Source organism: Embiotoca jacksoni, unplaced genomic scaffold (genome assembly GCF_022577435.1).
Source record: "Embiotoca jacksoni isolate LCO1_2020_lvr unplaced genomic scaffold, fEmbJac1.0.p SCAF_129, whole genome shotgun sequence".
Lineage (NCBI taxonomy): Eukaryota > Metazoa > Chordata > Actinopteri > Embiotocidae > Embiotoca > Embiotoca jacksoni.
In genome coordinates, this window is record NW_027185262.1 from 135,943 (window position 1) to 160,058 (window position 24,116).

Below are 24,116 nucleotides of genomic sequence, written 5' to 3' on the forward strand. Positions count from 1 at the left end.
CATAACAACCCTTCCAATTGAACTTTGAACTGTCGGTGCGAGCTGAAGACAGCAGCCTGACTCAGCTGCAATCACACACTGCACTCTGCATGCTGGAGGTGCACGACACAGATCCTGTTCTACCCTCAGCGCTGGAAAAGGCTAGGCAAGAACAGGGCTGCTGTAGACAGACAGTTGTCTTCTACAGTGCAACCAACAGTTAACTTCAAGGGAGGGCCAATGACCAACACTCTGCACAGTTTTATGCTGAATTGTATTTTAGCTAGACATGAGGCCCTCCTCTCCTTTAATTTATTCATATATACGTATTTTATACAACTTCACCCTGTACTTTCTGTTGGAAAAACTGTTCTGCCTTCTTGATCAATGCATCAGTAATTCACACAGGTCGTTAAATGCTGTTTGTGTGACTTTGCAATCAGATATTTGTTTCAAACTAATAGTTTGTTTTTGTGACATCCATCATTTTACCAATAATAACTTTATGTATATACTGCAGCACGTCTGTAAGCAAAGTTACAAAGTGCTTAACAAAAATGATTTGATAACAGAAGTTATAAAAGAGTTGCAGACTAGTCAAAGCCACTGCACAGATCAGCATAACGCTTTAACGTATATGTTTTTATACTGGACGATCTTTAGCATTTGGGCCCTAATACAAACTTCTGTTGTTCCTTGAAATTATTTTTTTCTATACCTCGTACTTACTAGAAATTTTGAGAGGTTTTTTCTGAGCACATCTCAATCTTAGAAATACATAAACTAAAGGTCTGTCCAAACTGAAGAAATGGGGATTTATAGTAATTCCTGGGTATTAACTGTGCTTATTATTTTATATATGCTGTATTTTAATAAACAAAAGACTTTTTAATAAAAATTGATTGCAATTCTACTAATGTACTCTTTTTTTCTTTTCATGGATGTACAAAATATAAAAAAAAACTTTATTTATCAGCTGTTTTATAAATAGAACTCCTGAAGTAATAAGATTTTTTTTTTGTCAAAACCAAACATAGAAAACCCTTTACACCTTTTTTTTTGGTCTATTTTGTTGCAATAAATAATGTTTTTAAATAAATAAAGCACTCTTTTTTTTAATGAGTATTTTAATTGTTCAAATGACGATGACTGAGGAGCCCTTATGAAAAAAAAATGTGGTTACATTTTTACAGGCCACGTTGCCCACGTACAAGGTCATAAAATAATCAGATTTCATTTTCACTGTAGTTCAAAGTCCAAAAGCATGACTTCAACGCATTAAAAATATTCATCCAATAAACTGAAAGTGCTGTCATGTGAAGATACACACTTCCGGCAGCCCACTGGACCCCTCCTCCTCATGAATGCACTGAGGATGCCTTCACTTGCTGATACAAGAGCTGGGAATAGTCAGATTTTAATACATAACGTGAATTAATTGACCATAATTGACCAAATCTTCTTTATACAAGTACTTATCTACCTAGAATTTTTTTTTAAAATGCAAATGGAAAAAGGAAATGGCCCTTTTAAATGATGATTAAAATATGTATTCTTAATTAAAATTGTGAATTCAGTTAATTATTAGTAGAATTTTCATGTTTAAACTTTTCAAACAGGTTTTTAAAATTCCTCTATGTCTTTATGAACTCAAGAATGTATTTTTTTTTTTTTTAAATGATGATGGCCTATTTATTAAGTGTTATACGTTTGTTTCTGTAAATTCGTTTTTAGTATTAACATTTTATCGCTAGATATATATTTCATCTGTAAATCATTTTTTTTATAATTTCTCCATAAAATATCAAATAATGAATCACTTACTTACAAATTAAGGCTACTTAAAGATAAAATGACTCCTTTGTACACAACGAGTTATTGTTGACAAATGGGAGTTGATAGTTTACGAGGTGACCGTGAACGCAGCACCAGCTAGTTTTCAGAGGCAACAATCGAAGGAAGAGGCGCAGCGCGATTCTCGTAAGTAGAAATCATCCTTTTACATTATCGTACCTTTTTATTCATACGTGATACGTCCTTTATACCGTTGAAGAGCTCGAAAACAGTTTTTTTGAAACGGAAAACACAAGCTTTCCCGTTTTGAATTAAGTTTCAGTCGCTGAAGGAGCTTAAAAAGAAGTTCATCTCCTCATTTCCTTTTCTTTCACAACTTCTCCATTATCACTCCCCTCGCGGTTTAAATCTGACAGAAAGAGACACCGAGAGACCGCACTGAAATACATCTTCTTCTTTTTTTTATATACATATAGTTGACTGCATTCATGTTTTCAAACTCACCTAAAAACACGTCGTTGCTGTCGGTAAACGGAACCGCGAATCAGTTAACGGGTCGCATTCCTGCTGAAGCGGTTGTCAAGTCACCGACCTGCGTTAGCAACCAACTTATCCAGCAAGTGTCACATAATTTATTAAAGGGTTAAAATAGACAAACAAACAGGAATTAAAAACATGACAGTAATACAAACTCCCCCCCCCCCCCCCCCCCCCAAAAAAAAAAAAAGTTGGGACGCTGCTGTAAAATATTAATACAAACGGAATGTAGTGATTTTTTTTTAATTTTTTTTTAATTTTTTTAAATCACGTAAACTCATATTTAAATGAAAAATAGACCAAAGAGATAGAGAAGAGAGAAATGTTGTTGTTTTCTGAAACATGTTGTGCTCATTTTGAATTTGATGTCAGCAACACGTCTCGAAAAAGTTGGGACAGGGAATAAAAGACTGGAAAAGTTGCGCAATGCTGGCAAACAGGTTAGTAAGATGATTGAGTATAAAACAAACAAAAAGTTTCCCAGAGTTTCTCAGCACTGAAGATGGGGAGTGGTTCACCACTCTTGCGAAGGACGGCAAATAGTGAAGCGATTTAAGAATAATGTTCCTCGACGCAAAATTGCACACAAAAAAAACAACAACAATTGTGGATTTCATCATCTACGGTTCATAATATCGTTAAAAGATTCAGAGAATCTGGAGAAATGTCAAAACAATTTAAATATATATAAAAAAAAATCTAAACATGTTTTTTTTAGCTTTCACATTAAGGGAGAAATGCCGGAAACGTATATTCGATGGTCGTGATCTCCGGGCCCGCATTATAAAACAGACACAATCCTGCAGTGGAAATCACTGCACGGGCTCAGCAGCACTTCTGAAAACCATCTTCTGTGAACACAGTTCATCGCTGCGTCCACAAACGCAGGCTCAAACTCTACCGTGCAAATAAGAAACCAGATATAACCATGAAGTAATGGAGATGCTGAAGTACTCAAGCACGGTACTTTAGTAAATGTACTTAGTTACTTTGCTCCACTGTAACCAAGAAGACCGGACCCTGGTGTGGTAAGTGGAGATTAACCACCACCGCAATATTCAAATGATGGCGTGGCAGCAACATCGGTTTTACGCGATTTTTAGTCCCGACGTTAGAAGCTCCATGAAGCCAAACATGTTTCTGTGAGAACCACAGACAAAACATTAAAATCTTGTAGCTAAATAAGGATTAAAAAGTAAAAAAAAAAAAAAAAAAAGATAACATAGACTATCTTTTTTTTCTCCTCCGAGCTCTGATACGTCAGGTTTTTAGTGCTGATAATATCTTGAATGATAAAATACAATCTCAGGAAATGATATGAACTAAGTGACAAATCAGAAGAAAAACCAAGTGACGCTATATAATGTGATATTTTTTCGTCTCGGTTTGGAGTACAATGTCGAGGTGTCGCAGTTTGTTGAATTAAGTAATTGACAGTGAATTTTTATAATAATTTTATTAGGAAAAAAAATATAACCCGAATATTAGTCTATCTGTCTTGAGTGAAGGTCTTGTATTATTGATACTCAACTGTTTCTTTCATACTTTTTTTTTTTGTATTACGCTGGTACTTAAAAAGGAAAATCTGCTTTCTGTCGCACATTTAAACGTTTTTTTTTTTTTGGGGGGGGGCTTCATTTTTTACGTTAATTGACCGCGTCGCTGAAATTGTTCTCGCTGTCGCCGGCGTGTCATGAATACTGCAAGCGTGGAAAACTAGCGTGACGACATCCGACAACAGAAGAGGGAAAACCTTCCGTGACCTCGGTCTTCATGAATATTGTAAAAGACTGAAATGAGACTTTGGTTTAGTGTTGGGTTGTTAAATATTTTACGAGCCGCAATAATGAATGAATCAATCAGTCAAACCGGCGGGAAATTGAACCACCAATTCATCTGATGTTTGACTGACTGTTGAAATGATGTGTCAGCAAGCATCACAAACGTTTCCAGCTTCCAAAGAAGAAAGTGCTGCTAAACTGAATGTGTGACGTGATTCATTGAAAAAAAAAAAAAAGTCATCTACGATTCGTTTATAGTTGAAAAAAAAGAATCACGAGTCGCAACCTTTGTTGGAACATATTATGTTTGCTTTGTGGCGTTTGAACACCCCACAGATCAAATGACATCCACAGTCTTTAAAGTTTGAACCTTTGTTCCTGCGAAGTACCTCAACGAGATTTCGTTTAAATAAAGGCCGCTGTTTTCCTCAAATACGTCAGATTACCAGCGTTGAGGCGTTTTGTTTCTGGAGCGTGTAAACGTTGGTCCGAGCCGTTTAAAAATCGTTTTTCTTAACCGGGAAGGGGGGGGGAGGAATCAAACCTAAACTAACGAATGAATAATCAGGACCGCAGCCGAGGGATCGCGAGGCGTTCGGGGGACATTTTTTGCAGCCGCGCAGTTTCTCCCCAGAGACCCCCCCCACCCCGACGCCCGGGCTCATATCAGCAGTCAGGTGATCAGGGAGTCGGGAGAGTCCCAGCGCTCTCGCTCGCTCTCTCTCCACAACCATAACAACCGGTGCCACCCTCGCAGAGGTTCTCGACGGGGTCACACGGGGAGACACTGTTTGGATCTTCTGGGAAAGGAAAGTCCAAATAGCGAAGCTGCAATTGCCGCTCATCGCCAAAGAGAAACTAAACGGAGATTGTAACTTTTAAAGCCGGGATCGGGTTAAAAACAAATTCAAACCCCATTTTGACACCATTTCAGTCACCGCCGACAAATATCCGGCGCGATCGTGAACGTCGGGAACGTCTTAACAGGCCCGGTAGTTGTGACATCATTGAAGAACAGTGATGCAACATCTGGGACAAAAGCTTTTAGCGTGTCGGATTTTTTTTTATTTTTTTTATCTGCCCGGTTTGACGTATCCGACGCCATCAAGCGGACCTCGGGACCGCCAGCGTCACACGTAGCGCCTCCGTAGCCACGATTACAACTTCTTGACTGCCCGACAACACCTCCGCTCTGTTCCCTCCATTCAAGGTAGTAATGTTGTCGTTAACAGGGGCACCCTGTATTTCCGCAGAGGCGGTGTCCTGATGCTGTAACGTAATCCTTGCGTAAACTGTCTCGTGCATTCTTTCACACTTTCCTATTTGCTTATTTGGTTTTTTTTTTTGTTTGTTTTTTAGAAAATGGTCCGGTGAGAGCGGAGGATGCCAGCTATGAGTCACAGTAGTCCGTCTCTGTGGAAACAGCTCCCTCAGAGCGGCCGGTCTCCGCGTGACCGCTTCAGGCACGCCTGCTGCAGCTGCAACGGGAACGTGTACGTCCTGGGGGGCCGAGAGAACAGCTGTCTGGGGGACTTCTGGAAGTACAGTGTTGGTAAGGGCCCCCCGATCAGTTCATTTAAGCGCTCACTATAAACTATTTGTAGAAACGAACGACGTGACAGCTCCGTGGAAGAGATGGCCAAAGTATCGTGATCACCCCCTGGTGGCTGGTTTTAAGTATTGGTCCTAAACCCCGCCTCCTCCATGTTAGCAAATTTGGACATTAGCCAAACAAAAACAAAAAATACCTCGAATACATTTTCCCCCAAATATGGTTTCCGTCATATTAAGTTCCTGTTATCATGCCGATGTTTGATTTGATTAGTTATTCGATGCTGCAAAACAGCTGTACGTCATCATGATTGACAGCTGGGACTGATGGCGGTTCTGGCGAGGAATATTATGAAAGAACACCGAAGAAATGTCCCTTCAATTGATTTTATCGTCGCCTGTTTCAAAAATACACTCTATATAAAAGTGTTCGTAGCTTCCAGGGTCTGAAAAACGAGGCCGAAGCAGAAGCGCCTAAAACTGCAATACCACCGAGTGCCACTAGAGGTCGGCTCCAAAAAGCCTCCGGCTCCGTAGACTCCCATTCAGCTTGTCTCATTAAAGTCGCTCCTTCGTATTAGTTTTCTGGAGGTCCATCTTAAAATAATCCCGTCATTAATTAGAAAATAAGCCTAAAAACAAAACAAACATGTTTTTGGGGGCATTTTAGTTTGATTGACAGGCCTGCGGCGCAGTCCAGTTTACAGCTATCGGTGGGCGGGACGTAGTACCGCCAGGGTTTCCAATCGGACCGAGCCGGATCCACCGCTGGCCCGTTCCTCCCACAGCTCGCCCAAATATGGTCACTCCCTGCTCCGGCCGACATCCGAACGCGAGGCTTAAATAACGGCCAAACAAAAGGTGCGACGTCACCGTCGGTTGTCCTGCAGTAACAGACCTCTTCAAACCGATAATCCGAAGGATCTCGCTCAACCAAGGAAACGCCTCAGCTCGACGCGGCGTCACCCCTCAAACTGCCGTGTGCCATGTTTTCAGTGTACAACGAATGGACGGAGCTGAACTGCACCAGCGAAGCCGCGCCAGAAGAGCTGGAGGGACACTCGATGGTGGCTCACGAGGTACGAGACTCACTCAGATCAAATCCGTTGATTTATTATTATTTTGTTTTCTCTCCGTTAAAACCTCACGGCGCACGTTATCTTTCCGTCTTCGTAACGCGACGGCCGCTTTTGACCGCTGTGACCTTTTTCCAGGGTTTCCTGTACGTGTTCGGAGGCATGTTGGATTCTGCGTACACCCAGTGCAGATGCGCCCTCTGGGTGTTCGACGTCGGTGAGTCTCACGGTTCGGAGGCGCAGCTCACAAAGCCGCCGTCGGTAAACTCCTCAGGTCGGACAGATGAAACTCGTTGCAGCGTGTTGAGGCCGGTCTCCGAACGCCCGTGCGCCATTCATTCACCGTCGGGGCCTTCGAGCTCTTTTTAAAAAAAAAAAAAAAAAAAAACGTTTCACCTATCTTTACGGTCCCCAAAATTACCTGTGGAAGTCGACATTTGGCGCCGCAGGAAAGTCAGTAAATGACTTTCCTGCGGCGCTCTAAAGAACGGTGACCAGGGAGAGTTGCTACTGCGTAACGTACTGAAAGGACGCGCTTCCTTCTCTAAACATTCCACCACTTGTTGGTTCTTGTGTTCGTTTGCGTGTCGGATCCTCCTCCTCCTCCTCCTCCTCCTCCTCCTCCTCCTCCTCCTCCCATTGGCTTTTAATTCCTCTTTTTTTTTTTTTTTCCCATCTTTCTTATAATTATCAGTCGTCGTCACCGCTCCTCCGCCAGTCTGAGTGATTCACATCTACGTAGCTGACACTAGATTATGCGGTTAACACCTCAAGTGTTTTACACCAGGTTGAAATTTGTTTTCAGTTTAAAAGTTATTCTTTTAACTGATAATGTTCTCGCACCCAACTTCACTGGGTTTGCACAGTTTAAATAAGGAGTGCGATGCGGATGTCGGTTCCATACGCCGTTCGTTGAGCGCGCTGTTTTGCGGGTAAAATTCTGCACTGTGACGCTCGTTGTTTTCCGCAGTGTGTTTTTTTTTTTTTAATTTGCTTTAAAAGAAAATGGCAGTTCAAAATTTTCAATATAAACCATCAGCTGCGTTGTCAACTTATCGCACTACTTTATTACATTTTAGCAGCGAGCCTGAGAGGAGTTGATTTATACTCTTGTATAAAAGCATCCTGTCCACAGATCTCAAATCAGCTGTTTTTTGGGGGTTTTTTTGTGCAAGACTGAAACTCTTTTTTTTTTGTTTTTTTTTAAACTTCCTTGTCTTTTGTTGTGTGTTTCAGCAAAGCAGAAGTGGGTTCAGTGCCGAGGAAAGACGAGCTCCCCTGAGGTGAACGAAACACATCATGAAACCTCTCCGGTCTCCCTTTCGCGTCTGCCAGACTTCAATCACAGAGGACTGTTTTTAAATCCCAATAAACATAAATAATAACCTGTTCGGTATTCGATTATCAGTAAACAACAGGTCTTATCATCTTTTATCCTCCGGCTTTTTTTTTTTTGGAATAAGAAGCGAGTATGAGCAGCGGTGGCTGAAAGACAAAAAAAAACTTGGTCGGCAGAGGATGACATCACTGTCGGGGACAAAAAAAAAAAAAAAAAAAAAAAAATCTGAAAACATTCTTCTCATTCCCGAGTAAAGCGCATAAAAAAATGTCACTAAAATATATTTTAGAAAGGGTTATTTACTCGGTGCGGGGGGCACAGCATTTTGGGATTCGAAGACACTGTATGTTTACAGGTGTTTCTAAACTGGTAGAAGCAAGCACGCAAGCAGGTATTAAATGCGTAACACGAAGAGACGCGGAGGCTCTGAGAGAGTTTCTCGGGTAGAATTCAAAAGTTTGGAGGCGGTTCGGGTGGATTTTCGGAAACTTCTCCGAACACAGCCGAACCCTGTGCGCACCGAAAGCATCCAAATCAAAGCTGAAATCAGAGTCGAACTCAGAGACACAAAAAGACTGTGAATCCACGGTGAGGCTGGTTATAAGTTACTAGTGATAACAGGGTCTGAAGGTTTGATATTTAATAGTCTGATGTTTGTGTGTACGTGTGCGTGCGTGCGTGCGTGTAAACCCAGACGCCGACCAACAGGAAAGGACACAGCGCCGTGGCGGTCGGCTCGGCCATGCTGATGTACGGAGGCTACGTAGACATTAAAGGATCCTCGCAGGACTTCTGGAGTTTGGATTTTGGTGAGTTTTAGATGCGACACGTGAACACGCAGCGAACGCGACAGTGTGTCCGCTAACTGTAGATTACATGCGTGTCTCTCTCTCTCTCTCTCTCTCTGCATGCCCGACAGACACCACGGCCTGGTCCCTGCTGAGCGGCTCCCAGCAGGCCTCGTTGGGACCCGGGCCCCGACACAGTCACTCGGCCGTGGCCTACCAGGACTGCATGTACCTGTTCGGGGGCCTGAAGGGCTTGAGGGAGCAGAGAGACTTCTGGAGGTGGAACTCCTGCAGCCACACGTGGAGTTCGCTCCGAAACAAGTGAGCAAAGACTTTTTAAGTGTGCAGTGAAATACAGTTCTGAATGTTGCTGAAGAACCCGCGAATGACGTCGATGGGCTGGTAAAAAAAAAAACCTCTCGCCGTCGTAGAACGGGGAAAACCGTTTGCTTTTCTAGAATTTTCGGAAGAGCCGCTCGGTGTTTCCGTCCACGTAGAAAGTAGCCGTTGCTTCGGTTTGTCTTAAAAAAAACAAAAAAACAGTATCGGTAAATAACAAGCGGTCGTGAGTGAGCGTCTCACGTCTCCAGGAAGTGCCCGCGTCTGCGGTTCTCTCCTCAACGTTGCGTGTTCTCAGCCGGACGGGAGGGTTTCCACCCCCGTCAGCCGGTCACAGCCGGACACGGCGCACAACGACAGTCTTTGTTCTGCGTGCTCCTTCCTTGCTGACACCACCCTCACGGTTTGTCGAAACCCCCCCCCCCCCCCCCCCTCCCCTCCTCCCATTTCAGGTCCGGCCCCCCCCGACTGATGGGACACTCCGCCGTGGCCTACAGGGACAGCATGCTGGTGTTCGGAGGCGGCGAGAGCCAGAACTCTCCGACGAACTGCCTGTGGAGGTACGGCTTCGCCGCGCAGACCTGGAGCCAGGTGACCTCGCACCCCGACTCCGACCCCCCCGACAAGATCCACCACTGCTGCGCGGGGCTGGGTCCCAGCTACAGGTCCGACGCCGGGCCCGGACTCCAGCGCACGTCGCCCGACGGGAAACTCAGACCCTTCAAGAACAAGTGCTTCCCCGTCCCGCTCACGTTTCTGGGGTCGGAGGGCGCCATCGAGCTGCAGACGTTCGCGCCGACGACGCTCACGGACTCTTCGGCCCAGTCGACGGGAAGCTGCTTGACCTTCGAGAACAAAACCTTCAGGAAACAGTGGAGCTGCACGGAGGACGACCTGCTGGACCCGGAGGACGCGGACATCGCCCAGCACCTCCCCGACCTGCTGCTGGTGCTGGGGGGGCGACCGTGCACCCGACAAAGTCCCGTCTCCGTGTGGCAGATGACCCTGACCGACTCCTAACGCGAACTCTCAACACTGTGGTTATTTTTTTTTGTTTTTTTTAATGCAGAGAGAATATGTTTATCGCTTCACCTCTCTTTTATGTTGAAAGGCATTCTGTGAATAAGAACGTAACTTGAAATATTTTTATAATTTTGGGACGTTTTGTCGTAAACCGTACAGTTTTTATCGCATATTTCCTCTTTGCAGTAGTAAAATAAATAACCAGAATACTTATTATAGTGAATTATTGCAGGTGGAAGTGAAACAGAAATCCATGGATATACTGCGAGCTCACCGTAATGGATGTATAACCTCCGACGACAACAACAACAACAACAACAACAACAACAAAAAAGCGAAGCCCAAGATGACCCATCTCAACCTCACATCTCCAACTTGCTCACTTCCTGTATCGCCTCGTATTAACCGAACATCTGTGATCGTTTGTTTCTGCCTTTTGTCCGTTCTGTAACGCACTTCAACTCCCACAATCGTCCACGTCTGGTAAAAAGACTCACCGAACAAATGTTTTCATGCAACACAAACTTGCAACGTGCGCCTACATTACACAAGAGGGCGCCAGAGCTCCGCCTTTAGTTATCGTCTGGTCCTTTAAGGACAGTACCAGAGAGAAACGGCGCAACCAGCAGCAGCATTACGCAGACACCCGTGTCGTTTTCAGGTGTAAATCTGAGTATCATTTTTTTTTTTTTTTTCCAATGGGACAAATTAATGTGAACACTGAAGCTTGTATGGTTTGATTTCAATGTCTGTCTGGATTTTTTTTTAAACATTTTTTAAATGTACTCTTTCAAGATGGGATATATATTAATATTTAACGAAGACCACCGCGAAGACGAATCTGCGTCGACCGTCACGTCGCAGGAAAAGCAGAAGTTGTCACGGTTTAAGATCAGAAAAAGAACGAAACACTCGACAGCACGAGGAATGAAGCCGAATTAAAACGTGAACTTAGCAGGTTACAAAAACACGTGGCGATGAATCCGTACAAAGGAACAAACTGAAACCACAACACGACATTTGCCATATTTGCTTCATGGATTGGCCCTCCTGGCCTTCCGTACCTGAACTATATCTGATGTGGTGTGTACGGTATGTTGCTGCTGCTGCACCTTGCGCTTTAACGTACATACTAGGCTGTGATGCTGTGATGACTTAGTGACACGTACGACCAATTTTCAGCAATCACCCACAATTAATAAAATGCATTACTGCGTCATATGGACCTTTTAAGACCTTTAAGACACTTCAACAGTTATTCTTGTTTAAGCCTCTTCATCATTTTAGCCTTTAAGGTCCCGTCCCCCCCTCCTCCCCCTAAAAAAAAAACATCCACAAATTCACTCAGTAACAGCTGCAAGAATCCAAGGTTAAAATAAACAGCAGTGGATGAGACACGAAATTCATACGTATACAATCGAAGTCCGACTTTAAATAATTCGGTTACATTTTTTTTGCATATGGCGCCAAATCACAACACGGGTTATTTCATGGCACTTTAACACGTTGAAGTCCTTACGGCAGAACTTTACAGCATTTTACAAAGGAACACAACAATTCAACAATTCCCGGGGAAGCGAGGAGGGAAAAAAACTCCTCTTTAAGGGAAAAAGAAAAACCTCCAACAGGGGAAAGAAAAAAAAAGAAGTCCTTTTAACAGGAGAAAAACCTCCGACAGAAAGAAGGAAAAACTCTCCTTTAACAGCAAGAAACCTCCAACAGAACCAGACAATATTAACAGACCTTTTTGTTTAAGGTTTAATTCGATTCTTCACTCAAAGTCACCAAACGTGTATTAATCCGCGGCTGAAAATAGTTCCCAACAAAATGCACCATTTCCTCTTGTTTGAGTTCAGGGTGATAAAAGCAACAGTGCTCATCTGTTATAGGAAGTTGCTGATTATTTTTTTTTTTGGACAAAATAAAACCGTATATTTGTGAATCATTTTCAAGGCGTTACATCTTTAGTAGGAGTTTCATCTCTGAATGAGTCAGGTGAATTTGTGTTTGTTTGTGTGTGTGTGTGTGTGTGTGTGTGTGTGTGTGTGTGTGTGTGTGTGTGGCTGAAGGGCAGTAAACTAATCAGCTTGTACGCAGCGGGCCGGGCCGCTCTAATCCACCACTGCTGCTGCTGCTCTTCTTTTCTGCTGACCTATTGACCTACATTACTGCTGACGCACATGACACCGAGTTCACCTGAAAACTGCAAGTACTCTGACCACGATGGCTTTTCAGTCATTTTTTAAAATCTTTTTAGCATCTTTATAAAAGTTTTATGTTTATATCCCAAGCTTGTTTAACTGCATTATCCTATTTCATGTGTTTTGCTTTTGCCTTCTCCTCTGAAGCACTTCGAGCAGCGTTCTATGTATGAAATGTATTGTACAAATAAATATTATTGTTACTATTTTTAAAAAGTACAGAAAATATTTAGTCCTGAATTATATTTTGTAAGCGTTTTACAAACTGTATCTGTTATTCTGCCTCTTAACTCTTGATTATTACATAATATACAGTGATTTTAGAAAGTATCCAAGCTTTGCTCATTTTATTGTGTTGCAGATTTAATCTTAAATAAATAAAATTGCAGCTTTTGTCCATAAATTTACACTCAATACCCCCATAATAACAGGTTTTTAGACATTTTTGCAAATTTATTGAACTTCTAAAAAAAAAAAAAAAAAAAAATCAAAAACTGATATTTGTGTTTTACAAAAGTACTCATACCCTTAATTCAGTACTTTGTTGAAGCATCTTCGGCAGGAATAACAGCTTCCAGTCATCCCGGCTAAGTCTCTTTCTACACCTGAATTCGGGTGGTTTATCTCATTCTTCAGATAGATCCATCCGTCCGTCCGTCCGTCCGTCCGTCCGTCCGTCCATCCATCCATCCATCCATCCATCCATCTATCTATCTATCTATCTATCTATCCATCTATCTATCTATCTATCTATATGCAGTGTGTAATGAGATGTCTCTGACAGTAGATGGCGCTGTTTGTTTGATTATCTGCATTACAACCGGTCATGAACTCATTTGATTCAAAGTTCTAGCTTTTATTTTTTTAACTTTATTTTTTTTTTTTTTTAATTTTTTTGTTTTGGCCATATTCACTTCGTATCTTTATTTGAAATGATCATATTCTTTAGATTTTAAGGTTTTTCTTATAACCTGTAATACGTGATGGATTTGAGAGCCTGAAACTGTCCTGATGTTCTGTAATATAAGTCTGCATCATGCTTTCCATGACACTATAAAGTTTGATTTGTAAAAGCTGACTTCAGTCACAGTGACGCAGACCACTTTCATCGCATCTCGGAGACCTGTGATCATAAAGTAGGATGATCAAGTGATGTCTCAGACTGTTTGGCTTTAATTCAAAAACTGCGAGCCGTTTAAGAGATTAAAAAAAAAAAAAAATACTAAACAATTATGCAACCTATGCGGTCCCATAGTGTTACCATAATAATAATAAAAAAAAAAAAAAAAACCTGTGAGACATGGGGAAGATGTAGTAGTAATAATCCCTCGCGTCCTGTTGGTTCAATTCCCCACGTGGTCTGACTCCTGTATAAAAACTTTGGGTGTTTCGGAGCCCCTGTTGTCGTGATTGCAAAGGCAGGAAAAAAGGGTCTCAGTGAGAAGCATCTTTGCAAGGACGCACGGTGGCGAGAAGCTGGCCATCCAAACAGCCGAGCGCGCACCGGACACCACGGTACCCAGGGCGTTATAGACACACACGGGACCTATAACCCAGCGCTGCTACTCTCCGCGGGACTGCAGCTGTAGAAGAGGGAGCTTTCTGCATGTGTGCGGTGTTTTTGTTTTTGTTTTTTTGTTTTTTATGGGACAGATCGGACCTTTTCTTTTTTTTGGGACACATTTTCTGTTTTGAAATTAACACTTCTTGGCGAGGCAGCGCGCGTGTCCTCTTTTGTTTTGGGTAGATTACTTGAAACTAAATGTGAGAAGCGCTCGTCAACAACCCAAACTCCACAGAGATGAACTTTTTGGTTATGTGCAGAGAGAAAGACGCACTGCTGGATAACGAGCTGAATGCATAATGACTGGAGGGAAGTGAAGCTTCGCAGTGTCCGCAGCAGCAGCAGCAGCAGCAACAACAGCAGCAGCAGCGCTCCGGTGTGTTTTTGGGAATACAAAGATTTCTGTGGATTTCTTTGAGGTGTCTCGCTGTTGGGAGCACCGGCGGATGTTCTCCCGGAACACCTTTTGTCAAATTAAAGGTAGCTTTAACCTCAGCGTGGCGCACATTTCGCATATTTCTTCCGTTTTGTGACTGTGAGGTAAAGTTTGGAACAATGAGCTTATACAGTCTGGCGATGTCCTGCTTGGCTGCGTGCGTACTCTTCGTGCGCTGCACGGTGGCCGGGACCGAGACTCAGGACTCGCCCCAGGAGTCGTGCGCGTCCTGCGGCCTCAGGGCGCCGGATCAGTCGGAGCGGGTGAACATAGACTTCCTGGAGGCGGTGAAGAGGCACATACTGAACCGACTGCAGATGCGGGACAGACCCAACATCACGCATCCCATCCCGAAGGCGGCCATGGTGACGGCGCTGCGGAGGCTGCACGCCGGCAAAGTGCGCGAGGACGGCCGGGTGGAGATCCCCAACTTCGACGGGCAGGCTGCCTACAGCAACGAGGTCCAAGCGGAGACCTCGGAGATTATCAGCTTTGCCGAATCAGGTAATAATCAATAATTCATCGCGCATGTTTCAAATCGACCCCTGGATGAACCCTGTCACCTTTTGACATCAAGTAAGGAGAGGGCAGGGCAGGGAAGCAGGTGAAAAAAAACAACAACAACCTCCTATGTAGATTCAGTTTGACATCTAAAGCTCATTCTTGTTGTTTGTATGACCCACACAGCAGAGCAACAGTTTAAAGCAGCCGTAAACTAATTGGATCCTGGGTCATTTTCATCATCATATTACATCACATAGCTCAGTGGCTGCTCTTCCAAAAAAAATAAAATTTAAAAAATTTAAAAAAATCCTCCTTGTTTTTAGCCCGATGGAAACAAAAAAAAATATGATTTTAAAAAGTGAAACTAAAAGAAAAAGAAGTCCTTAAATTACCCCCCCGTCTGTTGTCTAGGGGATAAAAAGAAACCTCTGAATCCAATTTCATCACCAAAGCCGTGCTCACACTCAATACTCCAATGTATAAAGCCCTCTTTTAAATAAGGACAAAGTCCCTCAATTGGCCATTTATCCCTTCCTCTAAGAATGTGTATCTAACTAATTCTCAGAAGTCCAAAGAGAACACCCTTTCCTCTCTCTCTTTCCCCTCACACACACACACACACACACACACACACTCTTTACACACACACATACACACCTAAAATCATCTGCACTTGACAGAATCCAATAATTGCCAGTTAGTGCTGTGAGAACAGTGTGGTTGACACAAACTGTTAGTTTAACAAAAAGAAAAACATACAATTAAAGGCGTCAAAATGGGATGTCGTCTTAAACACACACACACACACACACACACACATTCACGCACACACACCGTCCTCTGTCTTTTCCCATTGCCCCTTTTGCTGGTACAATTAGGCTGAATGGACTTGCAAGGTCCTGCCTTCCAATGGGAATGATCTGAGCAGCCTCATGACAAGGGGTGGGGGGGGGGTGGGGGGGGGGGGGGGTGGGACAAAAGCCAGGCAATTATTATAAGAGCACTGTGTGTTCCTGCTGAATGCACGACATGTCAACGTTAGCAAAAAGAAGAATACAAAAAAAAAAAAAAAAAAAAATGGGAAAACAAAAGAAATTGCTCAGAATAATGCATGAGACATTTGAGTCCGTGCGGGGTTGGATTGGGGGTGGGTGGGGTGGAGATTGTTGGTGGATGTTGTGTGTGTGTGTGTGTGCCCATATTGCAGCGTTGTAAAGAATGCTTTTGTCACTCTAAAGGTCCGCTGGGCTCCTTTTTTTTTTTTTTTTTTTTTTTGCTTCTTCTTCTTCTACTTCTGTTTTTTTCCCCGAGCTCTATTCTTCCTCACACCTTTGAGCCTTTGTGTGGCATTGTACCATGGAGCTGGCTCGGGTCCACTTGCTCCCTAGACCCCGTCTGCCTCCTGGCCAGCTGGCTCATGCCCCCCTCCCCCCCACTCTACCCTCCCCCCCCCCCCCACCCAAAAAAGATCGGATGCTGCCAGCCGGGGGGGGGGGGGGGGGGGGGGGGGGGGGGCACGGCTCAGAGGCAAGGTCTCCAGAAAGCTCCGAAAGCCAGGAGGGAGCCTGAATTGTTGTTATTTAGGGACTGAGCATTTTTTTTTTTTTTTTTTTTTTTTTTTTTTTAAGGGGGAGGGGGGGGGGGGGGGGGGGGTTGTGGATAAGGTTGGCATATGTTTAGCCAACAGCGAGCCAGCGAATGGGATAGGTGTTTACATGCGGGACCGGCGGAGGTCAGCCCGCGTCCTCCAGCTCCCCCACCCACACCACCCACCCCTACCCCCCTCGACTGCAGGGTTAACCGCGGCGGTACGAGGTCTGCCAAGCGGCCTTTTCGGGCAAGTGGTGGGGGGTGGGGGGGGTTGGGGGTGGAGATGATGCCAATCTCCCGTCTCCCCTGACATGCTCCCGTGGGTCCTCGCCGAAAGGATTCGGTTGTCCCGTATCCACGGGAGCGGAGCGGAGGAACTCAGGCACAGGGGGGGGGGGGGGGGAGAAGGGGAGGTCGGAAAGAGAAGAAGAGGGGGGGAGACGTTTTTTTTTTTTAAGATCGCCGCCTCCTCCCGTCGCTCGCCGTAACCGTTCGGAACCCGCTGAAACTTGAGGCGAAGCGGTCCAAGCCTCAGAATTAAGACTTCATTATGGGTGGAGGTCATTTACACCGCAGCCCCGGATCCGATTGGCAGGTTTACCCCGGGACACGACTCTTTTCATGAGGAGCTGTCAGTCACGGCGCTCCTGGATCCGCTCCAGACATTTTCCCACCTTCACTCACAAGGGGGTGTGTTTCAGTCGGTGGGGCCCGGGCTTGCTACTGTAGAGCTGGGGATCCCATGAATGATGTATGCAGCGTTATTTAAAAGCAGCGCCGGGACCAGTCCGACCTCCTCCTGTCTTCAACCCCCCCCCCCCCCCACCCCCCCCCCACCCACCGCCTCCCACACCTCCTTTGCGGAATTCCTGGAGAGCTGCGCCTCCGGGCCTAAGTTATGGCCACCACATGTGCAATGCGCACACAACCTCCGCATCACGCCGGAGCAAACGAAAAACGCTCCTCGCCGAGCCCCGAGTCCTCTCTCGCGCCGTGTGGTCTTTGTCGACGTCGGCTTTTGAGTAATGAGCTGTGGAGCTCTTCTTTTTCCACGGCCTCCTTCTCCCGACCCGGCGGCGCAGGTGGAGACACGCTGAAAGCAGCTCTTTATCCGACCCGAGCCCACCCAGGTGTCTTCTTCCCTGCTGATAATCACGAGCAAACTGTCCACCCCCCCCCCCACCCCTCCCCACCCCCCTACCCCTCCACTGCGGGGTCAGAGCGAGGCGTGTCCGGGCCGGCTCCGAAAATTGTTGCTGACACCCTGGGGTGAAGAGAACAATTCGTTCTTTAAAAGGAAGTATTTTTCACAAGAAGAAGTGAAAAATACGTTTGCCAATCGATGTAGAAGATAACAGAAAACCTGAGTGATTCTTGGCGCACCGATCGCCGAGTTCGCTCACTCAAATCCACAAAAAGCGTCGAACGTCGCAGTTTTTTGTTGTTGTTTTTTTTTTCATTCACGCCACCATTCGAAGGTCAAAGTTCAGACTCGAATTTGCCACACTTTCAGCTCCGTTTAATATCTGCGCAGGAGCTGCTGATTCAACAGATGGTCAGCTTTCTCTGAGCACTTCAAATTTGTAAGAAAACACAGAAGAGAAGCGCTTAAAGCGTTCCGAGAGTTTCGACCTCTTCGGTTTTATGAGTGAAACTGTCCCCCCCTCTCCCCTCCTCCCCCCTCCCCGAGGTGAGGCTGGTTCGTCAGCTGTAGATCACACACGGTTTTACGGCCATCTTCTGCTTTTGCCTTACACTGGCCGCGGGGATTTTCCTCAAGTATGATTCACGTATTTCCGACGTCTGAGTTAGAGCCAAAACGACCGGTCAAACAAGCTGGTTGACAGTTTCTTATTTTTTTATTTTTTTTTAAAGAAATAAAGGATGTTTCTTCGTCTTTTCGGAGCCCGACAGAAAACTGAAAATCTTTAATTTTATTTTGAGTAATCAAAGAGAGATTCATCAAAAAGTTGTTTACAGCTCCTGTCTAACAGTGTAGCTGCTCGTTTCTGTTGATATTTGCAGATGTTTGTGCGTCCGGATGGCAAAAAAACTGTCCAGCATTTTGTGGTCGGGCTGTTCACCGATTTTAGTATCTCCGAGGGAGAACCCGGTCACTTTTATTTCCTGACTTGTTTATCAGCTGTGCGATGATGATGCCCCTCTCTCTCTCTCTTTCTCTCTCCGAGCTCGGAGCTGTTGGGGCACGCAGGAGGTTAGTTACTTGTAACCCTCGGAGGGGGTGGACGGGGGGGGGTGGACGGGGGGGGTGGGGGGGGGCTTTACGGCAGACACAGGCAGGAGCTGCCGTTCAGCTGATTCCTTTATGTCCTTCAGATGGATTTCAGCAGAGAGAGGGAGGGTTTCATATTCGATGGGGATGGGTGTGTGTGTGTGTGTGTGTGTTTGTGCACGGATTGATGTGTGTGTGTGTGTGTGTGTGTGTGTGTGTGTGTGTGTGTGTGTGTGTGTGTGTGTGTGTGTGTGTGTGTGTGCGCGTGTGTGTGTGTGTGTTGAACTGCGGAGCCGCGAGCTGGTCTCAACAGGTTCTGAATGTAAAGCTGCGGTTTTTACAGGAGGAAGAGGCGTGAGGCGCCTTAAAGAGGAGGAGGAGGAGGAGGAGGAGGAAGAGTCTGTCTTTGGTGGCCACCTGTTGACACTGACACACACTAATCAGTCGGCAAACAAAGTAATTTAGCCGCTTTTCAAAGGGCCCCGCTTGCTCTGCTTGAGCACATTGTACCAAATCTCCTGAAATAGAAACCTTTCAAGTAATTTGGAAGACATCATTAGTGAAAACAAAAAACAAAACAAAAAACACATTCTGGCAGGGAGGGCCCCAGCGCCACCCCTTTTTTTTTTTAGACACCCGGGATCTCTTCATTGTGCGGCTGAAGAAAAGTGGCCCAGTGTCATGTAAATGGCTTTTATTTTTGCCTCATCATGCTTCTTTTTTTTTTTTTTTTTTTTTTTTGCTGGAAAGCCACGCGTTTGAATGGCGGGCTGCAGCGCGGCTGTCTCCCGGTGCCTCACAGCGGGCTTTGTGCTGTCACTCTCAGGGTGCTCCCCGCTGGAAGGAGGTGGAGGGGTGGGGTAGGTGGTGGTGTTTTTTTTTTTTTCGGGGCTGGGCACTGACAGTGAACTCAATGAACCCCCCAACCCCTCCACCCCCCACAAGGCCTTGGCTGTGTCCACCGACCCTCCCACCTTCTCCATTTGCATCCTTCCTCCTCTCCTCAGTCTTCCTCCTTCTCCGCTCTCCTCCCTTCTCTTTCTCTCTCTCTAGTTTTGGCCCTGTCACTTACAAAAGCCGAACCCGAAGCCAACTGGGCCTGATCCCAGAGCTGGCCCTGTCACAGCTGGCCTATCAGGAGCTGCCACGGAGGTCACCTGACACAGTGATTGAGGGCGAACAGAAAAAAACAAACAAGGGGAAAACAGAAAGACAAAGCCGTGGCCTTCTTGGGGGGTTTTCTGCTTTCTGTGTGAGCATGTGTGTGTTTGTGTTTGTGTGTGTGTGTGTGTGTGAAGAAGGCAGTGTGTTGCACTTTCCCTGGAAATCTCAGCAGTAATTTTAGCACGAGGTGTGCTTACTGGAAGTTTTCAAGCGCTTTTCCAGCTGCACGTCACGGCCTTCAACGGGGCGATGCTGTTTGCCCAGTTGTCATGGCGATGGTCACATGATGATCGCTGGTGTTTTTTGTCAAGGGGGAATCTGTCTTGGATCAGATGTGATATGGCGGTACTGAAATTAAAATTCTTCTGCTTCATGTGTCCACTAAACAAACCGAAAACAAGAAGATGCAGCTGAAGGTTCAGAAAAAATGTCAAGGTCGATCGTGAATCTTCGAGCTCGGCGTCAGCATGCACTATGACCTCACTTTGGATGATTTTCAGTCGCCGGATAAATAACGTGTGACCTTTTTTTCTTGTTTCCATCAGATCAACACATATCCTCCAAATCCGGCCTGTACTTCTTCATCTCCAACGAGGGAAACCAGAACCTGTACGTGTCCCAGGCCAACCTGTGGCTGTACTTCCGCGTGCTGCCGGCCGGTCCGGAGAAGGGCATCCGGAGGAAGGTGACGGTGAAGATCCACTACCAGGAGGCGGGGTCTCTGAGCGGTGCCGAGGGCAGCCCCGGAGGTGGCGGTGGCGGAGGAGGAGGAGGAGGAAGGGGAGGAGGAGGAGGAGGAGGAGGAGGAGGAGGAGGAGGAACCGGCTGCTGGGCCCTCGTGGAGAAGCGTGTGGATCTGAAACGCAGCGGCTGGCACACGTTCCCGCTGTCGGAGGCGGTGCGGGCCGTGTTCGGGAAGGGCAGCCGGCGGCAGGACCTGGAGGTCCACTGCGAGGGCTGCGAGGCGGCCGGCGTGGCTCCGGTGCTGGTGGACCCCAGCGACCCGTCCCACCGGCCCTTCCTGGTGGTGCGCGCCCGGCAGGTGGACGGAAAGCACCGCATCCGTAAGCGGGGGCTGGAGTGCGACGGCACCAGCGGGGGCTTGTGCTGCCGGCAGCAGTTTTACATTGACTTCCGCCTCATCGGCTGGAACGACTGGATCATCGCGCCGGCTGGTTACTACGGCAACTACTGCGAGGGCAGCTGCCCGGCCTACATGGCGGGCGTGCCGGGCTCAGCTTCGTCCTTCCACACCGCAGTAGTCAACCAGTACCGCTTGAGAGGGATGAGCCCGGGCTCCGTCAACTCCTGCTGCATCCCCACCAAGCTCAGCACCATGTCCATGCTCTACTTCGACGATGAATACAACATCGTCAAGAGGGACGTGCCCAACATGATCGTGGAGGAGTGCGGCTGCGCTTGAGTCGGACCCGTCACGATCTGAACTTGGACCAGTCAGGAAGGGCCTTCTGTACAAACAGGACAATATTGTACGGTACACATATATAATATATCTATACCTACTGTATGTGCAAGCAGCGCACACCGGCACCATCTAGCGAACGCAGGTGCCGGTGATGTGTCCGTGTTTGTGTTTGCACGTGTCGGCGCGAGTGTGTGTGTGTATTTATCAGACTGAGTGGCACGCTTTGCTGTCCAAGTTCGGTCCGTTCGGCGTCAGCCTGCTCAGCGATTGGGACGAGAAGGGAATGATGACGATCACCAAAAGATACTTTTTCTCTAGTTTGCCATTTCTAGTCAAAAAATAATGGCCCGTCATCTCCTTTGGAATGAAGATAAAAAAATAAATTAAAAAAAAAGCTCTTAAGGAACGTGACAGGATGAGAAGATTGGCTTCACCGCCGACACACTCCCCCAAAACCTCCGACCCTCTAAGCACATTTCAGACTTTTATTTTTTATAAAGCACTGACAATTCATCAGCTTATACAATTCAGAACACCAGCACTTCCCTACTATGCAGACAGACGCAGTCTGACTGTCCTCTCTGGTGGAATTAGACCGGCAGCGCTTAATGCCTTGCAGGATTATATCCTCCGCGGCGGCACGGCGGCCAAACGAGAGTCCTCCGCAGAGCCGCCGCCGCCGTTGTTGTTGTTGTTGTTGTTGTTGTTGTTATAACCGTCACTCTGGCTGTTGACTCTGGGCCTCAACCTCAACTGCCTGCCTACCACGAGTTCTGCAGGCCCTGCTACCATGACAACCAGGTGAAGATAGCTCTCACAAGTGCACTTCACTTGTGCAGCGGGAGGCGACAGAGAGCGAACTGCTTCCTCCTGCGGACGCGGAGACTCGAGTTTTTTTTGTTTTTTTTTCGGCCCAGTGGGTCGCCACAGTGCAGCGCAGCACTTGCAGAAACTGAAATGCACACCCTGAATAGCACTTGTATAAAGAAAAAAAAATGCCTTCCAAGGGGTACTGAGTGTCCTGTCCTATCGCTAAATAAGTGCCACATGAGCTATGCAATGTATAGTAACCTATACCCATACTCAACACGCTCTATTAGACTGAATCTCTTTCCACCTTTTCTCTCTCTCTCTCTCTCTCTCTCTCTCTCTCTCTCTCTCGCTCTCTCTCTGTCTCCTTCTTTCTCTCTTCAGTCCTTCAACTCTTTATCAATACTTGAAATGTAATCTTTCGCTTCCTTTCCAAAGCGAATGATTGTTGTGACGTTTGCACTGAAAAGTTGCGGGATTAGCGAAACAAAAAATAAAAAAACTGCCATTGAAAAGTTATTTTTATAGAAGTTAAAATTGAATTTTGTTTCAGATGTATTTTACCTAATTAATGGAACCAAAGAGGCCAAGATTTGAGCTATTGTACCGGGATGGCGAGGCCATTGAGTTACTGTGTACAATTATGTGTTTGATCATTTGCAAAAAAAAAAAAAAAAAAAGGCCTACCACTGTATCAGGGTACGATATATGATTTTTCATTTCTTAGCTCTATTTTCATTCTCTGTTTTGTACAATAAGCAACACTTCATATTTTTTTTTCATCTTTAATTCTATTTTTTGTTTCAGTTTTCTATTTAATAAGAAAGTTATTTTTAGTTCCTATCTAAGAATCATTTAGTCAAATAAATGTCATCTGTACAGTTTATGTAAAATAAAATGTTTTCTTAAATATTTTGTAACTTTAACTTCTTTCTCTCTGCGTCATCTTCTTGAGACTTTGTGTGTTTTTTCTTCTTCTGCTTCCTCCATTTCGGTCTCGTTGTTTTCCTCAGCGGGGAAGGCGCTTTGGGCCGTTACTCACCTAAACAAAAAAAAGGTGGCGCCGAAATACCTGCAGGAAAAACAGCCGCACGCTTCAGCCTTCGTCTATACTGGTAGAAACATAAAACATCTCCCCGCTGCCATCTGTCAGAACTGACTGTTTCTCACGAGCTCAGCAGTAATTACAACTATGATGAACAGCTTCAGCGGCATCTATGGCGTCTGCCAGCCTGCAAGACCTCCACAAACCTGCCTGATTCCTTCTTGGCTGCGGCGTGTGTTGACGATGCACATGAGTGCGTTTCACGCGTGCGTAAGCGCTCCTTACTTCACGGACCGTGTTTTCTGTTTCCCAAGCTGGCTTTTACACAGTTGCCATAATGTCAGCGGCACCGTGTCGACACTTGGGAGGCTTGCGCCTGTCCGTGCCAACACCTACCAACGGCGAGGTTTCAATTAATGTTTTCTGCGGAACTCCGTCCAAACACATCACAATTCCCTGTAAAATATCAGGCTGGATAATTGCTGTAAATGTGTGTATTAGGACCTGCCAAGAAGCGCAAAGAGATTTGTTCGCCTGCGGGGCAAATAGCATGTTAGGGAGGGATCAGTGTAAATAACTCCTTAACTGTAGGAGGATGGATGAGTCAGCAGGAAAAGCAGCAGCGGCAGAAGCAGCAGGGGGATGTCTCTCTGCGGGGAAAAAAAAAAAGCGCGAAAACAAATCAATATGATGGGTGCGCGTGACTGACAGGCAGGCGGGACCAGAAGCGAAATGACCTGTCACAGATGACCCGGAGCGGCCGAAGCTGGTTTTTTTTTTTGTTTTTTTTTAATCTGCACCTATGCAGACAGATGACAGTCTGTTGCAGAGATGTGTAGCTGTCTTGTCATGCTTTACCCAAAGCGCACGCCAAAAGCTGGAATGTTAATGGCAGCCGAGCTGGAGCTGGAGCTGCAGGCCATTAAAGCATCGCGG

At 45.8% G+C, this 24,116-nt stretch overlaps 2 protein-coding genes across 2 annotated transcripts; both read left to right on the top strand.

Annotated features, from left to right (window-relative positions):
- The first annotated feature begins 1,930 nt into the window (after positions 1 to 1,930).
- Positions 1,931 to 12,154, top strand: klhdc3l (kelch domain containing 3-like). The gene is made up of 8 exons (XM_069145526.1): positions 1,931 to 1,959; positions 5,451 to 5,643; positions 6,639 to 6,721; positions 6,857 to 6,935; positions 7,955 to 8,001; positions 8,752 to 8,866; positions 8,977 to 9,166; positions 9,637 to 12,154. The coding sequence occupies exons 2-8, from the start codon at positions 5,475 to 5,477 to the stop codon at positions 10,202 to 10,204; spliced, it is 1,251 nt and encodes a 416-aa protein (XP_069001627.1). The 5' UTR covers positions 1,931 to 1,959; positions 5,451 to 5,474; the 3' UTR covers positions 10,205 to 12,154.
- A 1,683-nt stretch (positions 12,155 to 13,837) lies between these two features.
- Positions 13,838 to 23,045, top strand: inhbb (inhibin subunit beta B). The gene is made up of 3 exons (XM_069145528.1): positions 13,838 to 14,912; positions 20,445 to 20,648; positions 20,718 to 23,045. The coding sequence occupies exons 1-3, from the start codon at positions 14,528 to 14,530 to the stop codon at positions 21,320 to 21,322; spliced, it is 1,194 nt and encodes a 397-aa protein (XP_069001629.1). The 5' UTR covers positions 13,838 to 14,527; the 3' UTR covers positions 21,323 to 23,045.
- The last annotated feature ends 1,071 nt before the right edge of the window (positions 23,046 to 24,116 follow it).

Excerpts from the sequence above, each read along its gene's own strand:
- klhdc3l (XM_069145526.1), top strand. The coding sequence starts at position 5,475 with ATGCCAGCTATGAGTCACAGTAGTCCGTCTCTGTGGAAACAGCTCCCT. Across the intron at positions 5,644-6,638 it reads CTTCTGGAAGTACAGTGTTG|TGTACAACGAATGGACGGAG; the intron begins GTAAGGGCCCCC and ends CCATGTTTTCAG. Across the intron at positions 9,167-9,636 it reads TGGAGTTCGCTCCGAAACAA|GTCCGGCCCCCCCCGACTGA; the intron begins GTGAGCAAAGAC and ends CTCCCATTTCAG.
- inhbb (XM_069145528.1), top strand. The coding sequence starts at position 14,528 with ATGAGCTTATACAGTCTGGCGATGTCCTGCTTGGCTGCGTGCGTACTC. Across the intron at positions 14,913-20,444 it reads TATCAGCTTTGCCGAATCAG|ATCAACACATATCCTCCAAA; the intron begins GTAATAATCAAT and ends TGTTTCCATCAG. Across the intron at positions 20,649-20,717 it reads TGCCGAGGGCAGCCCCGGAG|GAACCGGCTGCTGGGCCCTC; the intron begins GTGGCGGTGGCG and ends GAGGAGGAGGAG.